Raw genomic sequence first — 22499 nt, forward strand, 5'->3', positions numbered from 1 at the left:
TTTAATATCGTAAAATATACAATCTTCATTCATTTCTATCGCAACGGAGTAATACTCTTCTTTTTTTTTTTTTGCATCGACTACCTATGACACATTTGACCCCGACATATACAATATTCTTAATTACAATCGGCCTTCGAACTTTTGACACCAATTCTCTTTTTATTCCTATTGTTACTTAAAAAATAAGATCTGATATATCTAGTGTTTGTTTATCTATACTCATTTTATGAATTATTTCAATTCTTTATGGTGAGTTGGGTCCAACTGTTACTTAGGACCCTTGGAACAGGACATTAATTACGTTTTTTTTAATCAGGGAACACTTTTCATTATCGGTTTTTGTGCAACTTTAGTACGCTCTTTGCAAATGTTCAATATATTTGAAATTCCATTAGTTTGTTTATTAAATTGGTGCAAAAATTTGGAATAAGACATTTCATTTTGTAAAAAAGATGGCAGTTCAATCCTTTGAGTGCTGTGGACATATCTACAAGGTGTTCCAAAATTAAATAATATACAATACAATTTAAAAAGAGAATACTGTATAAAATTATAAAAATATTATCAAAGCTTCCATAGCTATTTTTATACAAAATAAATTTTTTAATTTCTTTAATTTTGAAACACTATATGTTGTAAATTCTAAGCCTAGAAAAATTTTATACCGGTGTCTTCTAACACATTTAAACTTAGTTAATTATAATAGAAATTGATAATTCGTTTAAGACAATTTATGATTTTACAAATTTAATAATCTCATTTCTGATAAAAAATTTGATTATTTAACTTTGAAACGTCCTGTATAATTAAAATATATATATTTTTTCATCTTTTTTTATATATTCATATTTTATCAAAAAAGTCTTGCAAATTGAATATATTTCATTATCCTTCTGAAATTAATTCAATTAATTATAAAATATTCACATCTTATTAAAAAAGATTTGCAAACTTAATTTATTGCATTATCTCTCTAAAATTAATATCCAAAATCTAATTTATTTTTATTGTAGCATTAAACAACATCTGTATTTCATTAAAAAAAAAAAAGACAAGCTGCACTGGTTTGGCACGGAATGTCTTCAGAATCGCATACCACATCAAGTTCTCAGCCACGTGTGTTCTAAATTGAATACGAAAGAGAAATGCATAATCGCGTGATGGATGCACTTGGAAAATTTACAAGTACATACATACATATATAGGTACATCAGATGACGTTAAAATATATTCTAGGAAAACTGGTTCCATTTAAATAAGCAATAATACTAATTAAAAAAAAAAAAAAAGAGTATACGACACAATTAAAATAAAAAATTATACACAATAAATAGAACAATGAAAGACTTACGATAGTTAAAAAATATGAAATTTTATAGTAAATCATACTAAGCTCGTTTATATTTCAAGAATCTTTTGTGAAATAACAGAAATTTATAATTAACGAATGATTACTTAAATACAATTTTAATACAAATAACACAGATTGTAGGAGTTAAAAATTATAAATAAAATTAATATCAAAATTGACATTTCACAACTTTTTTTCTTTTAAAGCTTTAAATTATCTTTTCTGGAAAATAATTTGCAAAGAAGAGGAGGGTCAATGTGGTACGGCTCAAGGGTGAAATTACTTAGGAAAGTTTCTTCTTATCGGTGCTTCCTTTGTGACGGTTTAAATGGCGCTAGAATTTCCACGAAGGGATCCCCCAGAGAATATGTAATTTTAATTTGTGTTCTTGCAAAAATTTTCATCTTAAAATAATTCTAGGAACGAGCAATCTATCAAGTGATGTCAAAGTACCGAAAAGTTTGATCACATCTTGAACAATTTTTGAGATCATATCAAATAGATTGGATGGGGTCGGAATTGTACCTATTAATTCTGCTTGTACGACGAAAATAATAGATTTTATCGAAAAATCAGGCTCAGTTGGGGAAGAATTTTCTTATTAACAACTGTCCATCTTTGATCCAATGCTAAAAAATGTTACAAAATCTTTATAAAATCATCCTCCTTTGAATATCGAAAAAGTTACCAATTCAGAATCAAAAAGATTTTCCGGAGCTGTAAGATGGAAAAGCTAGCAAGATTTTCTCGTTTTTCCCTGAGAAACAATGGGGTCGCGAGTAGCTGCTCGAAAGCTATTCCGGAATCGAAGCTCGTCTAGAGGGCTGGGACTTGGAATCCACCTTCTCCACGGTTGAGAACGTCGCACTGAGAGAGTCGATTCAAGGTGCAGTCACCTTTCTCGACCGGGGTGACCGTGGAATTCCACAGGGTACACTCGGCCGGAAAAATAATCTTCGCCTCCTTCTTCGACTACCTTTCTCGCTCTCGAATGGCTGATTCGAACGACTATTGCATGCTTTGAAAGCTTAAGGTTCATTCATATTATAACTCATGTTCGAATGTAATTAATATCCATGGCTCAAAATTCGACAGGAACTGTACCAATATTGGTTAATTATTTAGCTGCCTTTTGATTAAGCGAAATAAAAAGTTTTGCAACTCACAAAGATAACAAATTAACAAAGAACCCATAAGAATTTGAAATATTTTGATTGATGAAGTAAGTCTCTTTCTTCAAGGTAATCTTCAAGGGTAGATAATTTTAATTTTAAGTTACCTAAATGGACTATTATTATTTTTAAAATAAAGCTAATTTGCAAATACGCAGTTAATGTCATCATCTAACCCTTTTCATACCTGAAGAATTCTACAGTGTCATTAAAAAAATGATTTTTAATTTTTCTTCTATTATGAACCACCCTGTATATAAAAAAAAGAGATGGAAAATAACTAATGCCACTTCTGAATACGATTCCATGTGTGCCCCTTCAAGGTTCCAGTCAAAATATTCACAAAACGTTTTCTATAAGGACTTGTCGAGGAAAACCGATAGTTTTCGTTTCTTCACGTTCTCCATCTTTTCAAATTCTGAAGTTGATATTTACAAACGATCGTCCAAGATTTAGGACCTTTTCAGGGTCTTCAAAGTTACCATTTCGAATACGTAGAAGAAGAGCAATCAATCATGGATCTTCATCTTGCTTTGTTGATTTTGTCCATTAGATGACTTTGAATAACCAGTCTTCCTTTGTGCACCGCAACATCATCAGCATCGACCTCTTCTTTATGTCCGCAGCTTCCATTTTACTTTCACATGAAGAAATGTTTCCATTGGAACCTGACTTTTTTCAAATTACCCTGATTATTGCCATATTGCCATTCGATGCTGAAGAATTCCTTGGTTTCAAGGTTGAAGTCAGAGCGGTTGGAATGTTCCTAGATGTCTGTCATAATCAGTCTTCAAATTGTAGTCACTTCACCAATTCCATCGTTGATCCTGAAGCACTTGCAATATAAATTTCGCATCATTTTGAATTTTATAGGAATCTTGAAGATCTAGAAAACCCTTCAAGGACTATCCGAGAGTGATTCCCAGTTTTGATGCCTTCTTTTTTTTATGGCAGTTATGAGGCAGGGCGTCATCTAACAAGTTCGAGCCCTGGGTAGTAGGTACACCTTTACAGAGGTAGGGCAAAGTGGTAGATTTACCTAACTGAGATCGAACGTGTTAACTAAACGATGCCATGGTACTCGTGACCATTGATGCCTTCAATCTAGATCCTCGTCATCATCAAATCACTGATATTTCACCTCCTGACTAACATTACCATCTCCCCACATCGCGCCCGGGTTTTCTTGTCTGCCTTCAGAGCACACTAATGGACATCCCCAGCTCCAAGATCTTATTCCAACAAAATTCGAAATGATTCGAAGCTGTTTTTGAACTGCACAAGGACGTTCCCAATATCCATCACTACCAGTCCATCTCGTTCGCACGAGGCGTATCCTCAACTTCAGTCTTCAGTTCAATTCACTCGGCTTTTTCTTCTTCTTTAAGCACCTCCCTTTACGCTCTGTACGTTCCAATTTCGCCCATGTGCAGGCTATCATCGCGGGTGTCCATCTGGGCGTCTCGGTGTTTGTCGGCCCGATGGACGGATTGAGCGCCGGCGTCTCGGTCACGGCTCTTCTCCCGACCCGACGCCCTGTCTTTCTCGCGGGGAAAATGATGATGCTGATGTGTCACGTGGCCGTTTACGGGCAGAGTGGGGTAAGAGGACTGGTGGTGTCTAGAGGGTAGAGGCGGGGGTCCGTGATGGTGTCCTGATACCCCGTTTTGCAGATTCGACTGGTGGCCCTCGTTGTCCCGGGAGGGCTGAGGGGTTCGGCGCAAGGAATGGTTCGCATAGTGTAGTCTGACGCCGGTGGAAGAGCAATTATCGCCCGCGATGCTCAGCGGCGTGGAGCCGTCCTCCATACGGTGCCCGGAGGTGCCGGTATTGGGCAGCGTTCCCGGACGGCGCATCTGTCGCGCCGTCTCCCCGTCGATGTAGGTGAAGCCTTCGGCCAGAGTGGTGCTGCCATGGGGCAAAAACCATACGCCGCCGGTTCCTGGGCTCGCTGCCCGAAGTTCTAGCTACAGTTCCGTCACCGGAATCGGTTTGATGTTCGCCGATATCTGCGAGTGCTGCTGCTGTTGCTGTTGCTGCTGTTGCAGCTGCTGCTGTTGAAGATGATGGTGATGATGATGAGATGGCAGCTGCTGGGATTGCGCCTGGTGGTGATGATGATGATGGGGATGGGCGGACCTGACAATGTACTCGTCGTCGGAGAAAGTCTTCTGGTATTCATGCTCCTTCCGGGATATTGCCCGGTTATTCCACTTGTAGTCCTTCAAGGCATCTCTGACCCGTCTGCGACACCTGTAGTAGAGGATTAAAGCTAGTCCGGTGAGTAGGGCTAACCCAGCTGCACATAGGGTGGCCAGTAGGGCCTGCTTTCTGGGGTCTGAGAAGGCGCAGCCTAGTTCATCATGAGTCATGCCCTTGAGGGGTTTGCCCTTGGATTCTGGAGGCTCCGCGCATATCACTGGGCTGGAATTCCTTGGAACTAGTACGTCAGCTAACCAGTGTAGACTGCAGTCACAGACTAATGGATTTTCGCTCAGGTCCAATCGGCGTAGCTCGTTCCAGGCCACCAGGGACTCGGAGAACCCGGTGAATGCATTGTCCCTGAGCATCAGGTGTCTCAGGTTCGGCAAACCAGCCAGGGAACCATCTTCCATAGTAGCTAACCTCTTGTTACTGTTCAGTACTAGGGTCTCCAAGTTAGCGTTGTCCGAGAAAGTTCCCCGTTCTACGATTGTTAGCAATTTAGCTGCTGATATGTCCAGTTTCTTCAGCTTGGAGAGGCCTTGAAAGGCACCTGACCTGAGGGTCGTAAAGAAGTTCTGACCTAGAGTCAGTTCTTCGAGACGAGGTAACACTGCTAACTGCTTAGTTGGCACCTCCCTAAGCTTATTTCCATCCAGTTCCAGAGTCCTCAGAGCGTTCAGACCCCGAAAAGCGTTGTCACCGATATCGTCCAACCCTGCCCCCGTTATGTCCAGCACAGTCAACTGCTCCAACCCCTTGAAGGCGTCATCAGGAAGGGATGAAAAGGCGTTCCAGCCGATGTGCAGCTCGGCCAGGGAGTTCAGTGGCGCCAGAGCTGGGGAAGGGATGGTCCTCAGCTGATTATCGTCAAGGTGCAGCACCCTAAGGGTGCCCAACTTCTGAAACGCCCCAGGCTCCACTTTGGATATCCGATTCTTTCCCAGATCCAGTTCCTCCAGCTTCGACAACGAAGCAAACAGACCATTTTTCAGGCTCTCTAGATAGTTGTCCCTTAAATTCAACACTGTCAGCGACCTCAGACCTTGAAAAGTCTTCTCGGTTAGCGCAGAGATCTTGTTATGCCTTAGATGAAGTTCTACCAGCTGCTTCTGGGCATCGAAGCTTCCGTTTGGGATGGTGAACAGGTGGTTACTGGACAGATCCACATTTTTTAGATCCCCATAGAATTGGAAAGCTGCCGCGTCTACTATCTTTATCCGGTTCTCTTTCAGCACTATTCGCTGGATGCTGGGATTCAGCGCTATGGGAATGACGTCCAGATTCGCGCCTATGCAGGACACCATCAAGTTATCGTCGTCGCAAATGCAGCCGTTAGGGCAAATCGCTGCGCCGCCCAGAGCGAACAGACCACCCAGGACCAGCAGCTGGAGCAGGGTCTGGAAACAACGAAGAAAATATTGGTTAGAAAGGTACTCTGCGTTTATCGTGTTAACGATAGGTTTAGCGGCAAGTATAAATTATTCTTCACGGACAGTGACGCGAAGAGCAATTAGTATGCATGGAGAACTTCTGATGGAAGATGATAGCCACCTTTTTCAAATTATTTTGCATATTAATTTTAAGATTATTAAATTGATCGCAAGCGTGATTGCAACGTGTCAGGTTGTGTTAAAGGTAAAAACAGCCAGGTCATTATACAGTGGCGATAGGGAAGTTGCTGTGAGGTCACCAGCACGCTTGACCCCATTACTCATTTCCCATTTCAGCCGTATCACGAGATTCAACCGCTATTTAATGATTCGAGATCCTTGAATGTGCTTTGATATTATTCATCCGAGCATTTCTGCATATTTGCTAGCAGCACGCACCACAGTTCTATTTCGCGTGCAAATCTATAGCCTGTTTCAAAAGAAATGCGATCGTTGGAATGACGGAGGTTTCAGACGATCGTCAGACAATTGAAAAAATTTTAACATTACAGAACAAAATGTATTTAACAAATTTTCTGTGCATTAAGAGGAAAAAAATGTGAAAAGGAATATAATTACTCCTTTGTTCCTAGATGATGTAATTGTATGTTTTCTTTTGGTTTGAATTTCAAAACAGTGTGTATGGTTTTTCTTCCAATTAAAATTGAAGAAGGGTAATTGAATTTCATGGGGTTTCACTTGATATAGCGAACTTAATTAATTTTCTTAGTAACGGGTTTGTAAGATGCAACGTAAGAGGCTGGTTTTTATTATTGCATAATTCATTGTCAATTTATTTTGATGCAATTGTTTAGGAGAATTCTAATAATGAATAATAATTATCCTCTTTCGACGATAAAAATCCTTCGTGCAAGTAAATTGTAAATTGAAAGCATGATTTCAGATTAACATAAGATAATTTAACCAAACACGATGAAATAACGTTCGCCGTTGTTTCCGTGACCGAAACAATACCGCCATTAGCATCTCAACGCCGTCGTAATTATATGCTCGTGAGCTCACGCGACATCGAATAACCAGACTGTTATCTACAGCCTAAATGCTATTAGAATCTGTTTTTATAGAAAGTCCTCAGCCTATTTCAGATTCATTTGAACTTTTTTATTGACCTTGTTTCTTTGGGGTCGTTCTTTATGGCTGTCGTTGTGATTGATTAACACGTTGTTCACGTGGTTAATGATACATGTTGATAACATTAACAACCTCTTCGGCAATGCAGTATTCGTCGTGAATAGTATTTTCATCAGATTTTCAACTTTAATTTGATGTTTAAAAATGATGATTACCAATGATATTTTGCGATACATTTCTGTCATGAAATTTGGAGAGCAGTATGAGAGAAGCAATGTATCTTCATAAAAATTGCAATGTACTCTCATGAAAAAAAAAAACTGATTTAATTTTAACTCCTTAAATTAAAGTTTCTCATAGGATTTCGTAATTGTTAAAATTTTGTGACACTGCAAGTCCGAAACAGGCGTTAGATCACTAGATAAAGGTGGAAGGGTGGGGAGCTGGGGTTGGGGATGAAAGAGAAACTGTGAGAAGGGTATGCAACACCTTTGTGCATAGTGGATGTTCATTTACAGCGGCGGCTAGGCAAATCTGCCACACGTATCGCGGCCGCGCTAATGGACAAAAGGGTAATTTGTAATCGCTAATTACATCCAGTTAAATCTGACGTGTTCACCCCGAAACTGGCGTGACGTTACCCCTTCCTGCAGGTATGTAACCAACCCTCGGTCCAGGCCCTTTCACCCTGGTCCGGGTATGATTAGTGCGAGCGATAAGTCGAGACGTCTGCCGTATTCTCGCCGCGTTATCCCGCTGCAATTAGTTGCGCGTAACGACATGTAATTAAGACAAAAAGCTCTCGAACCGTACAGAACGGTACAGTGTCCTTTGTCTATCTTCTCGGAGACCAATGGGATGTCTTTGAAGCATCAGCTCGTTACCTGTCCACGGATTCTGGGTTACGACAGAGTGACTGGAAATTATTCGATAACTTTTTAGTCCCACTTTAACTCTTTAATTTCGTAATGTTAAATCTCTAAATAAAGGTGGGAGGGTCGGGAGTTGGGTTAATTTAAATCCCTACATGATAACCAAATTTTTTTTTTGTAACATCCTTTATAGGAAGAAAAAGAATAAACGTCTCTTGTTCAGTCTATAAAAGAAAATCGATCGTACTTTGTTTTCATGAAAAATTACCCACTTCCATTGTGACATCTTTATATAATATTAGTCACGAAAACACAGTGCTAATAGGGAACATGACTCGTACAATTGGCCAAGATAAACTACCAGTTGTCCCGGTGGTTGATCGATAGAGATTGATTCGAATAGAATGACTTTCTTGCTTATAAATTGTACTTTTATGTTATATTCTCGGGCATAGATTTAAGTGATCTGTACTCTCGTTTGTCCACAGTTGAATAAACACCACGAATCGCATTTTTATCAAGTTTCTATCATACTCAACATTTTCATTTGATTATATTGTAATTTTTTATCTGATTTACCCGACACTTGATATTTTTCAGGGATAGTGTACATACTATGTAGTATAACGTTCACGCGTGAAGAAACAAGTTGAAACGGAGAAGCGTGCTGGAAGGAATAAACGTTCGTCAAGCTACCCTTAATTCGAACAAAAAACATCCGGGAAATAAAGGGATTAAATAGAACAGTGCTGGGGAGGGGGCGATAAAACCGTGTAACTCTGAAACAAGCTGAACCTCGAGCAGGAAGAGAGAGCCGAATGAAATTTTTGCAAATATAAGCTGGGATATCCGTTTTCACACCGAAATGCTCCCATGTAGAGATTACCCACTTGCCAGTTCTTCAGTTTCATTTTCAAACGCTACATCCTGCTGTTGTTATACTGATAAGAATGAGTAAGAACAAACCATTGGAAATTGAATTGAGTTTCGAATCGGTTGATACGTGTTTTGTTCCAACGAAGAATTAGCTATTTTGGATCGATAATATCGATGAATCCTTTATGGAGGCCTCTTTATTAAAGTTTAATCTTTAAAACGATGCGCCGTAAGTGTGATTTTTGAATACTTTTCTGTCATGAAATCATCTCAGACTTTTCATAATGTCAGAATTGGCAGTTGCTAGTAACATACATACCTACGTATTTGATTTGTTTGACCACAATGGAAATGCAACGACGTCTTTTCCACGTTTCCCATTCGTCACGGAGGGGGGGAAAAATTGCAGCCCCTATTTTCCCACGGTATTACAGCCGACGTTTGCAAACATTAAATCCGCATATTGCAAATACTGGCCGCGTAACGGCGTGTAAAGCCTGCGCCTCTGCTGAAAAGACGACGAGGGATTATTAAAATCGGCCGTGCAAACGAACACCAGCCAGGGAAAACGTAATCTAATGTCCTCGTTGATTTTTGTTTCATTCGGAACGTAGCCGGTGGTTGCAGACCGGTCACCCTAATTTCGGTGCGAATGAAACGAGTTTAAATACGGACGGTAACGAATTCAGAGGCGATGAAATCATATAGAGAGAGGTCTTTTTTTTTATAAATCTAATTTCTTAACTTGAGACGTTCCCTTTTTTCTTTAATTTTGAAACGTAGACAATTTGATACGATTTCATGCCAGAAAAGTAGGTACTCGAAGTAATCAAATGTATTTCATCTAAAAAATTTTAATATCAAGTTTCCCAATATATCCATTAAATAAACATACGGTTTTTAATGAAACGTAACAGGAAATCCTAATAGCGTTTATAATAAGAAACGGAAAAGCACTTGAATTCGCTGGTTGACGTAAACGAGCGATTATACGACGATTATGATAATAGAGCTACTTGGTTTCGCACGGTTCAATTGTTCCCGATACTCTTTTGCTCGATTGGCTAACAATGCCTCGGTACCATTTCGAAAATCACTTCCGTTTAATGGCGTTTTCATGTTTGTTTCACCGCCACGCTGACCTTTTCGTCATATTGAATCAATGGAAACATGGAATTTATGGAAACCGACCCGACGAAACGTTTAATTACAGGAATGTCGAACCAGACGAAGTTTAGTTTGTATTTTCATGCGGCTCCGGTTACGAACGATCAAATATACGATGTAGAAAGGAAGTTTGATAAATAATGATTTTCAACATTTTCGAGGGAAAAGAAGGCTTTAACAGCTTCTGTCTTTCACAGTTGACTTTTGATTAACTTTCCACCAAGTTTTGTCCCTTCAATTTGCATAAAATTCAAGAATACAAGTTTGAGAAGGTAACTTTTAAAGCGTTTAACGCGAAACTAAAGCTATGCATTGGAGATGTCTTCGAGTAATATGTTCAACGGATACCGCGAAAAGTCTCAGATAATTTCATGACAGAAAAGTATGGCAAAATCGCGTTTGTGATGCATCATTTTAAAGCCTAAACCTTGGTGAAGTGCCCTGCATAAACGCTTCATTACCATTTAAAGTATAAAATGACCGATTTCAAAAGTAGATATGAGTTATAAGCTTAATGGAGGAGGAGAAGGGTTTCGTCTCCCCGGACGCCTTTGGTTCGGGCCAGGGACCGCTAGGTGGCAACGAGATGATCGGTGGATCAGTGTTCTCGCTGGCGGTCGCCCGGTATGCACTTCGAATATATGTGTAGGAGTTCCGAATTGCGGTATGATAGGTGTCTAGGGCAGGGATCGTCTGTTGTCAGCCCCACTGACGAGTCTGACAGACGATCCGGAGACGAAGTGCCTTTTTTTTCTCCCCTCTCCTACATAAGTTCCATTTTGCAGTACATTTATGTCATCAAAAGCGTGTTTGACTAAATAAAGTTTCGCGGTGTCGTTGTTATAGATACCTACAACAGCCGGATACCTATTCTAACGAGACAACTCGGTTTATTATTTTTCCAGCAAGGCTCGGTTAGCCTCGTTACGCGGACGAACGGAAAGTAGTCGATGCAACAGCGAGCAAACAGCGAAATGCCATCAGACGCGACTGATTTCCGAAGCAGACGAGAGGATATCATTATCCAATCGACCGAAAGGGAATTGGAGAGAGCTGCTCGACTGTATCATTGTCGAGAGAGCACTGAATAACAGCGGACGTATGATTGAACCGTGATGATTGCTCCATAGACACGTTCCCTCTTTAACTCTACTTTATCTTCAATTTTAAGATATTTAATTAAAAAATAATTTCTCTTAGATTATTCGTGTCATTTTTATAATCGATGGAATTTAGCCTTTTCTGATCTAGATATTTATTGCAAATATTATTTCTTATATTCAAATGATAAACACCTATCCTACATATTTATATCCATCAAAAAAGTTGACAAAAGCTTCACGTTCAATTTTTTTTTTTCTGTAAAAAGAAAAAGATGCGATTCATGAAATCCGCGATTCGTCGTTAAATATTCCTCGAATTCGTCGACAGAGCTTCGTTCTCAACAATTCTCGTCTTTCAATCCCGCTACTCATATTCATCGACGATTATCGTCATCAGGCATTGATTTTCAACGAAAGCAAGCTGCGCGCTCGCCGCGCCGGTCGTATTTAAATTTTCTGAATCGGTCCTCCGTCACCGGGGGCTTTCAAAACTTTTTCTATCCGAGAAGTATCTGCATCGAGTGTTATTTGTAGCTACGAACAACAGAGACACGTGTTCGAATTGTTTGTCGGCGTAGCTAACGATATCCTTGCTCCATTTTCCACGCGTTTCACGATTTTTCAACCCTCGTCCCACTTTTCCCTTCTATGTATATCGTTTCCTCTTCCTCTTTATGCGAAATTTCAATAGGTGAAATCGGTGAGCTATGAATTTACGCGAACATTTTCCTTTCAAATGTGACAATTTTTTTTCCCTTTTTATCGTGGCAGTTTTAATGACGTCCATCAGAGTCTGGGTCATTTGCAGAACAAGTTGAATCATTTTTAATTTTTGTGAAGTAAAGTGAATTTTGTGACGTTAAGGTTCGTAAAACATTTTTTTTTTCAGAAAATATTCATTTTTGTAATATTTATTTTATGACATAAAAGTATCATACAACCGTATTTGCGATACGTCAATTTAAAGTTCAAAGCTTGCTGAAATGCGCTATAGAAACGTTTCATCAATATCCCAAATACAAAATGATTGGCTTTTTATTGAATAGTGTTAATTTGATATTTACTAAATGACACTCTGATTCAATGAAAGTTTAATTTTCGTAGTTTACATATTATTATTAATCAATTGATTTTTTAAATACTATTTTCTCACAGATTCACCTGAATCCAACCATTAAAAATTGAACAGCAATGAAAATAACATGTGTTTCGTTTATCAGAACGATAAAAACAGAAGTAAAAGGCAAAGGAAGCTTTGTACCAGTATTTTTCTGGCAATATCGTCGAACCAGTTTGTATTCCGGTTTGTCAGGCAACAGTCTATCGACATTTGGCCGATAGTCGGTCGAGCCAAACGTCCGGATATGGATTTCATGAAAATGGCACGTTGCTTCTCTTCCGAGAATGAAAAATCAGTTTTCTGAAAGCAACATATTTATTTAGTATTTTTTTGTTTTTTTTTACCATGGATTTCACCATATTATAACTACGATCAAAGAAGGGTGTAATTGCGTTCACCGTGAACACGGGATCCACTATCATCCTCACCCTACGACCGTCCTCTGTGTCCCAACCTGACCTAATGTAATTTAACTTTGACGAATTTATTCGGCCGAAACGCAACAGCACGCGGGTATTTGTTTATTAAAAACTCGGCTCACAATGGATATCTAAATGGTTTTATTTTTCAACAGGGATAGACGCGCAAAGATTGCAATCAGTTATTCTGCATTGAAAATATCAAAGGAACATTTATATAGCCTTTTTTCTTAACCTTCAACCTTGAAATTGATGCACCATGATTGCCATTTCGAAATACGTTTATGTCATGAAATCATCTGAGATTGCACATCCCTCGTTTCAAGCTGATAAATACACCTGCTTCCAATTTACCCGCGATGGCGACTTATCAAAGTGCTATGGAATATGTGCAACCATAGCATTTTCAATGGAATACAAAAGAGAAAAATATCTTCCACTGTCGTACAAGTATTCTTTATCCAGATCTCTTAGTGTACTACTTTTATTATCCTCAATAGATATCTTTTACTAGCGTAGCGAGCATAACTTATCCAAGATCCCTTTCAGTTCCTTGTACCAGTCTGGGAACTTGTATCAAGATATAGTGTCCTCTTTATTGGTCTTACATAGCTGCTTTCTGCTCGCAGACTGAAAGCTATGATTCTTTTGTTTCACTTTCGTATCAATGGTACACAGGGTGTACTATGGAAATGGATCAAGCTATAGCTTCAATGGATAAAATTAATTAACGTTGAACGAAGCATCTCGCGATGTATGTATATGTCAGCACAGAAAGTGAAAATATTTCTAAACCTTAGAATTTGGAAATTTTTTAATTTTGAAGTTTTAGGATTTAAAAATTTCTATTAATAGTTTAGTATACGAACATTTCAGGAGATATAATAATGTCTTCTATAACCAACATCTGTACAGTTATAGTAGTATGGTTCTTTTAACGATATCGTTGTTTATTTAAACAATGGATTCTTATGAAGATCTTTTTAACAGAGATATTGAACTTGTTGAAGGTACATAACAGTAACTTGTCCTCTCTCCAAATGCACTTTCCTTGCTGAAAGTTTCTTTATAAACTGAAACTCTAAACTGTGGCTCCAAACTCTAACAAACTCTCCTTGTCATGGACCGTCCACTCTTAAGACCTCTATATGTCTACATGTATACTAACATACTCTATCTAATGCATGTGCCAGTCAACCATGCTAATCATATTCTCCCTTTAGTCTATACTTTGACATCAATTAAAAATTCTTCTAAGAAAATGTTAAAATTATGAAATTTCAAAAATTCCAGTCCTACATACAAAAATTCTAAATCCAGTATTTTATTTAGCATTTACCTATTATTTATTTATTGTATTTTCTTTTATTTTGAAAACAAGATATGTTCACTATAAAAAGAAAATTTTGTCTTGAATCGTAAAAAGAGAAAAAGGATTCAGATACTTTGATTGACGTTACAAAACCTATATATTCCTCACGACAGACAGAATATTCTCTTTCTTCCTGTTTTTCCGCTTCCTATAAGACGTTCTGCGAAATGCAATCCTCCTGTCACATATTCTGTCACACTTTGACAACTGGTTGATAGGAGGAGGAACTTGTGCTATACAGGCTGATTCAAAAAGAATTTATTTTTGTTTCAAATTATAACGCAAACAGAAAATCCGTTATATCTGTATCGGACAGATTTTTCATTTACTTCGTAGTAACGAAATAATGAAAAATAATTACCGTCCTTGAACTGAAACTTTCCATAAAAAAGTGTTGAAGATATTGGTAATTAGTATAACACGGGTAATAACTCCGTTCTACCGCGTAGCATTTATAAATCTAGTTTAACGTTGCCGGAGTTTAACTGCATAATAAATACACAGCAACAATGCCGGCTGTCGATACTATGTCATCGGGTTCGCGACGGTAATTAAGGCCGCTATTAATAGAAGGCAAACGTTGTAACCGGACGAACACAAAAACCCTTTTCCGCGCTTAAACGGTGTCAGAATTACAAAGAACCGGAAGCAAACGGTGCCGAGGAAAAAGGAGCAGGAAAACGTTGTACCAAATTGAGTTGAAATAATTTTAGGTCAACCTTTGTCCAACCTGATGGAATCATAAAATAAATGATGAGATGTGTTTGCAATTCTGACGTTTTGGAATTTGGAATGTGTGGTCATGTCTCGAAGATCATTAAAGAAAATTTCATTTTGTTCTTAGAAAAAAAAAAAAAAAAAAAAAAAAGCCAGAAAACATATTAATGAACAATCAAGAGCTCCGACGAAAAAGTTAAACTATCAGCGAAAACTTGCTACATCGAAGAGTTTTGCAAATTGAAGATCCTTTGATAAAAAAAAACTTAGAGAAGGGACGGTATTAAAATGGCGCATAATTAAATGAAAGTTTCCAAAGGTGGAACCGTGCTTATCCATGACTTAAACAGTCGGCTTGTTAAGCTGGAAAAAAAGCGTTTGAATGAAGCTTGCGTCCAATCTCTTTTCAATCCTCACTTGGTGGATAAAAAGTGCGGGTATCAAGACGATTTATAGCTGAAACTAAGTTTCTCTACTTTCAGGAACAGTCTTGCTATTTTAACGGAAGGATTTTCTGCAACCCAGTCATTTGATAAAAAAGAAGTCCAAGTTTAATTTTTTATTTTGAGAACCTAGAACGAATAGGTTAACGTCAAATGAAGGGTTGTCTTTTTTCTGTTCTTTGAAAGTCACGGAGATTTAGAAAATACGGAACTTTGGAGTGAGAGATGTCTGGATGTTTAAGAGAGACTAAAATCTTAACAGGAAAAAGGAAAAGAAATTGAATTTTAAAATTCTATACAAATAAAATTTTGTTCGAATGAAACATAATAATTATCTTAGATAATAATACATTCGTTTATATAATATATTGAACAAAATAAATGAATATTTGATTGATTTTGAAGTTCCATCAAGGAAATCAATTTTATATGTCACACGTACGATTCATTATAATCATACGAGCAAACGATAAAACTGTTGATGCATAAATCAATTGCTATGCAACGTTCATTATTGAAACTGCATGAAATTAATGGCGCAAAACGGCTCTCCATTTACTGTTCAAACAAAAATATTTTGGAAAGTTAAAACTCTGTATATTTAACTTTTTAGGTAAGTAAAGTAAAACAGCAACCACTTTTATATTATAAATAACACTTCATTTGATATAACAATAGTACACCAATACTTGGTTAAACTATTTATTCGAGGAATTTTATTGATTCCAAAGATATTAGAAATTTAAATTCAAATTACAATTATAAGTTATTTTAATTTTGATCCAAGTCCAAAAAATAGAAAAATATCGAAAAACATAATGTGTGGAAGTTATGAACTGGATTTATGTAATAAATCTGAATGATGTGATAGGATAACTTAATCGTATTGAAGCGATGAAATTGAAAAAAAAAAAAAAAACTAGCCACCGAAACCGAATCGAGTGACTATTATTTGAACAAATTTTTCAATATAACGGCGTACGAGGAGAGTTAGTCTGGTACGCGTATATTTTACAGCAGGGTGATTCACAGCGAACGTTCCTTTTCAGAGACTATGTATTTTCACTTCACACTTTCACGCGTTGTATTTTAAACGAGAAAACCAAATACGCCGTTCTTTTCTTGCGGTACACTCGATTAACACCGTCCGTTATTTTTTGTTAACTTGTTCAAATATTTCAGTGTACTTTGATGCTTATTTTCAAGCTTCCTGGAACGACTATTCCATTTAAGTACCATTTTATACGACAGAATTTGAGTATTTCTTTTGGAAAGAGATAAGAATCTTAATTCAAAGATAGAAAGCGAATAAAATAAATTTTTGAAACACAGACCTTAAGGAGAGGCCCACTTTGAATCTGAAGAATCGAAATTATTTTGTATTATTTTTTTTCTGTTTAAATCATAAAGTAAATAAAAAATCTATTATATACATTTTCTTGTACATGTTTTAAGCTACGCGGGAATATTTTTAGATTTTCTGTACTTCACAAAATGGCGGAGATACAGTGGCCTCACAGTAGACTCTCCTGTTAGACGTAATCTCTTTGAAACAGAAATCCAAAAGAACTCACGTATAGCTAAAAAAAATATGCAAAAATATATATATATAACCTGTTTTCTGTTTACGTCATGATTTAAAAAAAAAAGGGGGGGGGGGGGGAAATATCTCTGACCTTTTAGTGTAATTTCTTGAAGTACAGACATTGTTCCCGGTAGAAAAGGGTGTTTTATCCTCTCCTACGGTTTAAAAGAAGGATTTATTGAGTAGCATAAAGGTGGATACGAAACAAAAAGATATATCGATTGAAGGTCCGCTGGCGTGTCGTAAATTTGCACAGTAATGGGTGTGCAGGTAAGCGACGCGTGCAAATAAATGCGTATTACTTTGGTAATGGAAAATGCCGGATCGATGTGACCGCGACGAATCAGTGCTACCAGCTGAAAAATATAACGTATAATACTCTCGAATTTCGTGACAACGTCTGTTATACTGTGACGTATATACAAAGCGAAATATGATACGATTGCATTTCACGAAATATTTCGTAAATACAAAACGCGAAACGAGTCTAAAATAACACTTCACTTCTCACTTCTATTTTTAATTCTTTATACATAAAATATTTTTAAAATTTCATTTTGAAGCATCAACTTAAAATTTAATTTAGCAACGTCCATTAGCGAGTATCATATTGATTTTGAGATATATGATCACTTAGTTCTGTTATTAATTATATAAGCTGATTTGTTAATAATATTAAAATATTTTTCAAGCAACACCAAGACTCGCCACAGTCTTCAGCAGTTCGATCGGAGATGCTTTTCACCAGAGACAGCTTGTACACCAACCGGAAAATCCGATTACGTTCAAACGCCAGCTAGGTTAAAGCCTTCGACGGGTCCAGGAGGGGTACGGTTCAAAGCAATGTCTATAACTAATTACAAGTCTTATCTGCGAGTTGCCTAAAAGGTGCTGATTAAACGTGGATTCGTTGAACACCAAGGAAGATGATTGAATTACGCCGGATAACAATATAGGACATTCTTCTGGTGCTGTTTCATGACATCAAAGTATTGCCAACTGACACTTGTGATACATCATTTTAAAACTTAAAGTTTAGTTAATATCGAGGTGGCATGTAAATACGGTATTTCAGAAAATTTTATGCTTTAAGTTGAGGTTGATGGTATAATAAATGGTTTACCTGAAAACTAGACGATCTGAGTGTCCTTTTCACACCATAATGCATTATCTCATCTGATAAAACCTAAAAATAAAAGAATAAAATTGTCAACAAAGATTTCATTAACCCCAAACGTATACTAGTTTCTTATATAATATTTAAAATTTCAAAAAACTGCAAATTTCATATTCTGAACACACGAGAAGAGGATTTCTATTTTCTCAAGTTCAAACAAAAACCTAGCTTGTATTATTTATGATATTTCGTGATATAGAAGAAAGCACATATTTTTCTTCTTCTTTTTTGCGACAGAAATATATAAATCCTCTTTTTTCCCTTAGAAAAACTAGCGCATACATAGATTTGGTTTCTGCTATCGCTTCTCAGCAAACTTAATGTGTTATATTGATTCTGCTCTTTTGGACAGTAATATACGACTTTCTTGTTTCCTTTCAGAAGAAAAAAAAGTGTTTGATTCATTCTTTCTTTTTTGTAAAGAAGAAATATAGTGTGTCTTATTATAATGACTGATAATAATATAGCAGTATAATAGATAATATAAAATATTCTTATATTAACAATTATTTATATATAATTCAATAATAATTAAATGTATCTATCTCATTAAATTTTAACTTTTAAATTATGGATCAAAATACAACTTTTAATTAAATTTATAATTCAGAAAAATTTTTGCAAACATCTGTATAATACAGTTACTTTCCTTATAACTGTCTATATGTATTTGGCGTCGAAGAAAAAAACAGAAGAAAAAGATTACGGCTAACATGTGGCACATCAACACAATTTGGCGCTTGGAATGGGACAAAAAAGTCCAAAAAACAAGCTCTCGGTTTGGCGCAGACTTGGAGTTGGCAAAGCTGATGGTTTCTTTACGATAGCAACCCCTTAAGAAAGGTACCACCCTTACAATTTCAAAAAAATCAAATGTTTTCAACTTTCAAGTACATATATAGAATATTATTAGGGGTGTACGAGTTCACCCCCAAAATATTATACATCAAAATTTATAAATATTGAGAAATTATTGCACATCCTTGATTCGAAATTTTATTCAGTTCCGGTTTTTTTTAAAATTTTTTTTTGTAATCCGATTTGAATTCGTTGAAGACGACACTCGAAGGAATTAAGACGGAGTTTAAGCATCAATTGAAGCAAATTGAAAAAAAGCAGAAAAGAAGTAGATTTTCATTATCTTTCAACGATGCTCGTCGACGACCCGTGATTCCCTGATCTCCCTTTAAAACTTCTTAACATGCTAATACTTTCAATATCTGCGACACGGTGCCTAACTCCATCTCCCTGCTTTTTATCTTTTTTCATTTATTTAAAAGAAAACACTCACGGCTCTGAAAATTCAATAGCAGATTCAATTTATTCAATCATGAAGTTGCTAATTTTGTAAATTTTCAAATTTTCAAATTAAAAAATTTTCAGATTGAGGAATTGACTATCCATCAGTGTCTGAAGGTACATTCCTGCCATCGCAGGCACAATTGTTCGCCTTACAAGGAGAACTACCCAAGTATTACACTCACTTATTAATGAAATTTTGCCAGCTTGTAGAGCTCGTCGTGCTGAACACGCCTATACCCCGTTTTGCGGGCAGACGGCTAATTGTTTAAAAGATATTAACACTTACAGTTAGTTACTACTTACATTGAGAAGTATGACAAATTCACACATACAACTCGTAATCTAGAGGTCCACGGTTCAAATCCTTGGTTCCCAATATTTTTTTTTTTTAATCATAATTTGTTTGTTTTTATTACATAAAAATTATTATAAAAAAAAAAAAACAGTAACCCAGGATTTGAACCGATGACCTTTAGATCACGAGTCATGTGTTTAACCACGGAGCAGATCCGTGACTTGTAATTTGAAGGTCTTCGGTTCAAATCCTTGGTTCACAAAAAAAATTTTTTTTTTTTTATGATAATTTTTATGTAATAGTTATTCAAAAAGAGACAAATTATCATTAAAAAAAAAAAAAAATGTTGGGAATCAAGAATTTGAACCGTGGATCTCTAGATTGCGAGTTGTATGTGTGAGTCTGACATACTTCTCAATGTAAGTAGTAACTAACTTTAATTATTAATATCTTTTAAACAATTAGTCTCTGCCCACAAAAAGGGGTATAGGCGTGTTCAGCTCGACGAGCTCTACAAGCTGGCAAAGTTTCATTAATAAGTGAGTGTAACACTTGGGTAGTTCCCCTTGTTAGGTAGAAAGAACCTTCTAAATAATAAATAAGTGTGATAATGAAAAGAAGGTGTTAGAAAAGGGAATAAGATGGAACATTGGTCGAATGTCGTCGATTAATGGCTTCCATTCCAAGATTCAATTATTCGACGACGTCCGCTGTCAAGCAGAAAATCGGATTACAGCCTGCTGACGGACTGAGGGAGTCCGGAAAAGTGGAACAACTAATTACCGCTAATTACCCGTCTTATCCCGGTAAAACACGCCTGCTAAAAGGTTACCCCTTGTTCAAGACTCCTCCAGACTATTCACTATGGTGTTTGAATTACATTGACAACTTTCAAATAAGAAAAATACACTCCCTGATCATTAAATCAAAGTAATACATTTTTACTGCCACGCAGTGACATTGTTCTTCAGCTCTATTCAGAAGAAACCAATGTGAGGCAGCTGTATCTCCGCCATTTTTTCGAGTATACAAAATCCAGAAATATCTGAATGTAGCTTATGAAATGTATAAAAAAATGTATATATCAAATTTTTTATTTACTTTAATCTTTTTACTGTTGTTGAACGGGTTGAAAAGGTCAAGTTGATTTACGACCGTTTAGATTATTACAGGAGCCTGGCAACATTTACCGATGGTGGTTGTTATAATCGGTTCACTGGTAGGTCTACTGGAACGTATGGTAACACAAAGATAAAGCGAAAACGCGGTATGAAAGCGGTCATTCGATTCGTCCTCGAATTACACAGAGTTCAAACCTGCTTGCGCAATTATTGACTTTCGATCGAAAGTTTAGCGAATTCGGTTGAACGAAATTGCCGGCCCTGTCCCGTCCAACAGAAATTGATAGTACGTGCGTGTAAACGAGACCTGGAACGTTTCATCATTGGGGAAATTAGAGGGACCGTTCGTTAACGCGACAAAGGTGTCCTTGTCGAAAAGTGGATGCCATTGTTTTGACTTGGCACTTGTTACCAAATCAATTCTTTTCCTTTTTAATTCCTGATCATTTACCGTAATTATTTTAGAATTCTTTTTGGGCTGGGTTAAATACTGAAATTTTGGAATTTTGGAATTCTGAAGCTTAGAATTTATTAATGGTGGAGGGAATTAAGTCAGATCTTGAGAAGTACTCTGATCTCACCCTATTTACGCCAATGTTTCTGATGAAGATCCTGAAACCGTTGTCCGCTAATCGAGCAATCTCAAAACGGGTACTCGTCGAGTGCTAAAAAGTCGTGTGATCGCGCGTTCAATTTTTTTATTCCTTTACACCTGGGTTTAACGAGGCGAATGAACGCGAGACCGTGGCAATTTGCGGTCCGGATTGCACGGCTTTAGTCAGCCTCGCAAAAGGTGAAACGTAGATCGTAGTTAGCGGGTCAAGTAGCCGGCTTTGTGAAATTAATGAAAGGTTTTCATGTGCGAGCGAAGCTGGCTCCGCAACCAGCAAACAGCCAGAGTCAAAGACCGTGTTCGTGTTTTCAGTCTCGCGTGCCATTTCTTTTTTAACTGAGAAAGAAAAATCTCATTTTCCTTGCTTTCTTCGATCGTCAACCGAGTTTGACGCCATAAGGGCTGGTGCCATCCACAGGCTGAAGATTAATTAATTAAACCGATATCGTGAACTTGATATAAATATTTATTAGATTCCTTTATGGCTTCCATAAACTGCGATATTTTTCCCTTCGTATCGGTACTATTTTCAACCTTTTGGAAGGCAGCCACCGTGGTCGAGATCGATGAAACGGTAAGTTTCGGCCTTTTGAAATTTACCAAAGCGGTTACCAAAGCTTCCAGTCGAATATTCATTCGTTTCGAAAATGCAAGAGAATTCTTCGATACTTCCGCTTTAAATTCAGACGATTGATCGAGTTTAAAAGAAAAAAGAAGTCATTAAAAATTGCTTTGATTTATCAGGTTCAAAGTAGCATTGAAAGTTTTCCTACTCTTTTATGTAGAAATACTTTCTTTCTTTCTTATAGAAATAAAAACATTATTATCATGATGAAAAGGTGCAGAGCTTTCATGGAAATCAGGTCAATAAAACATTTCAATTTCTCCTCGGTATTTTATCGAGTAGATCGATCAACATCGGGAATAAAGAATGCGAAAATAAGAGTTCGTATCGTGCATACACACTCGTCCACGTCAAATGCTATTCGTTCAGAATTTATTTTCCAGAGCATCCTTCGATAAAAACCGATACCTCAAACAATTTCGCACAGTTAATGGAGTAC

The 22499-nt window shown here is 37.0% G+C and overlaps 2 protein-coding genes across 8 annotated transcripts in view; both read right to left on the minus strand.

Moving 5' to 3' along the window:
- Positions 1–57: 57 nt before the first annotated feature.
- Positions 58–4382, minus strand: LOC143306124 (uncharacterized). Its single transcript, XM_076692693.1, has one exon. It carries the CDS (start codon positions 4380–4382, stop codon positions 3924–3926), a length of 459 nt encoding a protein of 152 aa, XP_076548808.1. The 3' UTR covers positions 58–3923.
- A 111-nt stretch (positions 4383–4493) lies between these two features.
- The window catches only part of LOC117608376 (uncharacterized), a 113203-nt gene continuing 95197 nt past the window's right edge, over positions 4494–22499 (minus strand). For 5 of the 7 annotated variants that reach the window (XM_034333411.2, XM_034333414.2, XM_076692690.1 and 2 more), the window contains 2 exons: positions 18051–18113; positions 4494–6128 (listed from right to left, as the gene is read on the minus strand). In XM_034333411.2, the coding sequence (XP_034189302.1) occupies positions 4494–6128; positions 18051–18113 (1698 nt within the window). The remainder of the gene's footprint in view (positions 6129–18050; positions 18114–22499) is intronic. The other 2 variants (XM_034333412.2, XM_076692691.1) reach the window with 1 other exon arrangement.

Source organism: Osmia lignaria, chromosome 15, assembly GCF_051020975.1.
Source record: "Osmia lignaria lignaria isolate PbOS001 chromosome 15, iyOsmLign1, whole genome shotgun sequence".
Classification (NCBI taxonomy): Eukaryota; Metazoa; Arthropoda; class Insecta; order Hymenoptera; family Megachilidae; genus Osmia; species Osmia lignaria.

Coding starts and splice junctions, on each gene's coding strand:
- LOC143306124 (XM_076692693.1), bottom strand. CDS start 4,382: ATGCGCCGTCCGGGAACGCTGCCCAATACCGGCACCTCCGGGCACCGT.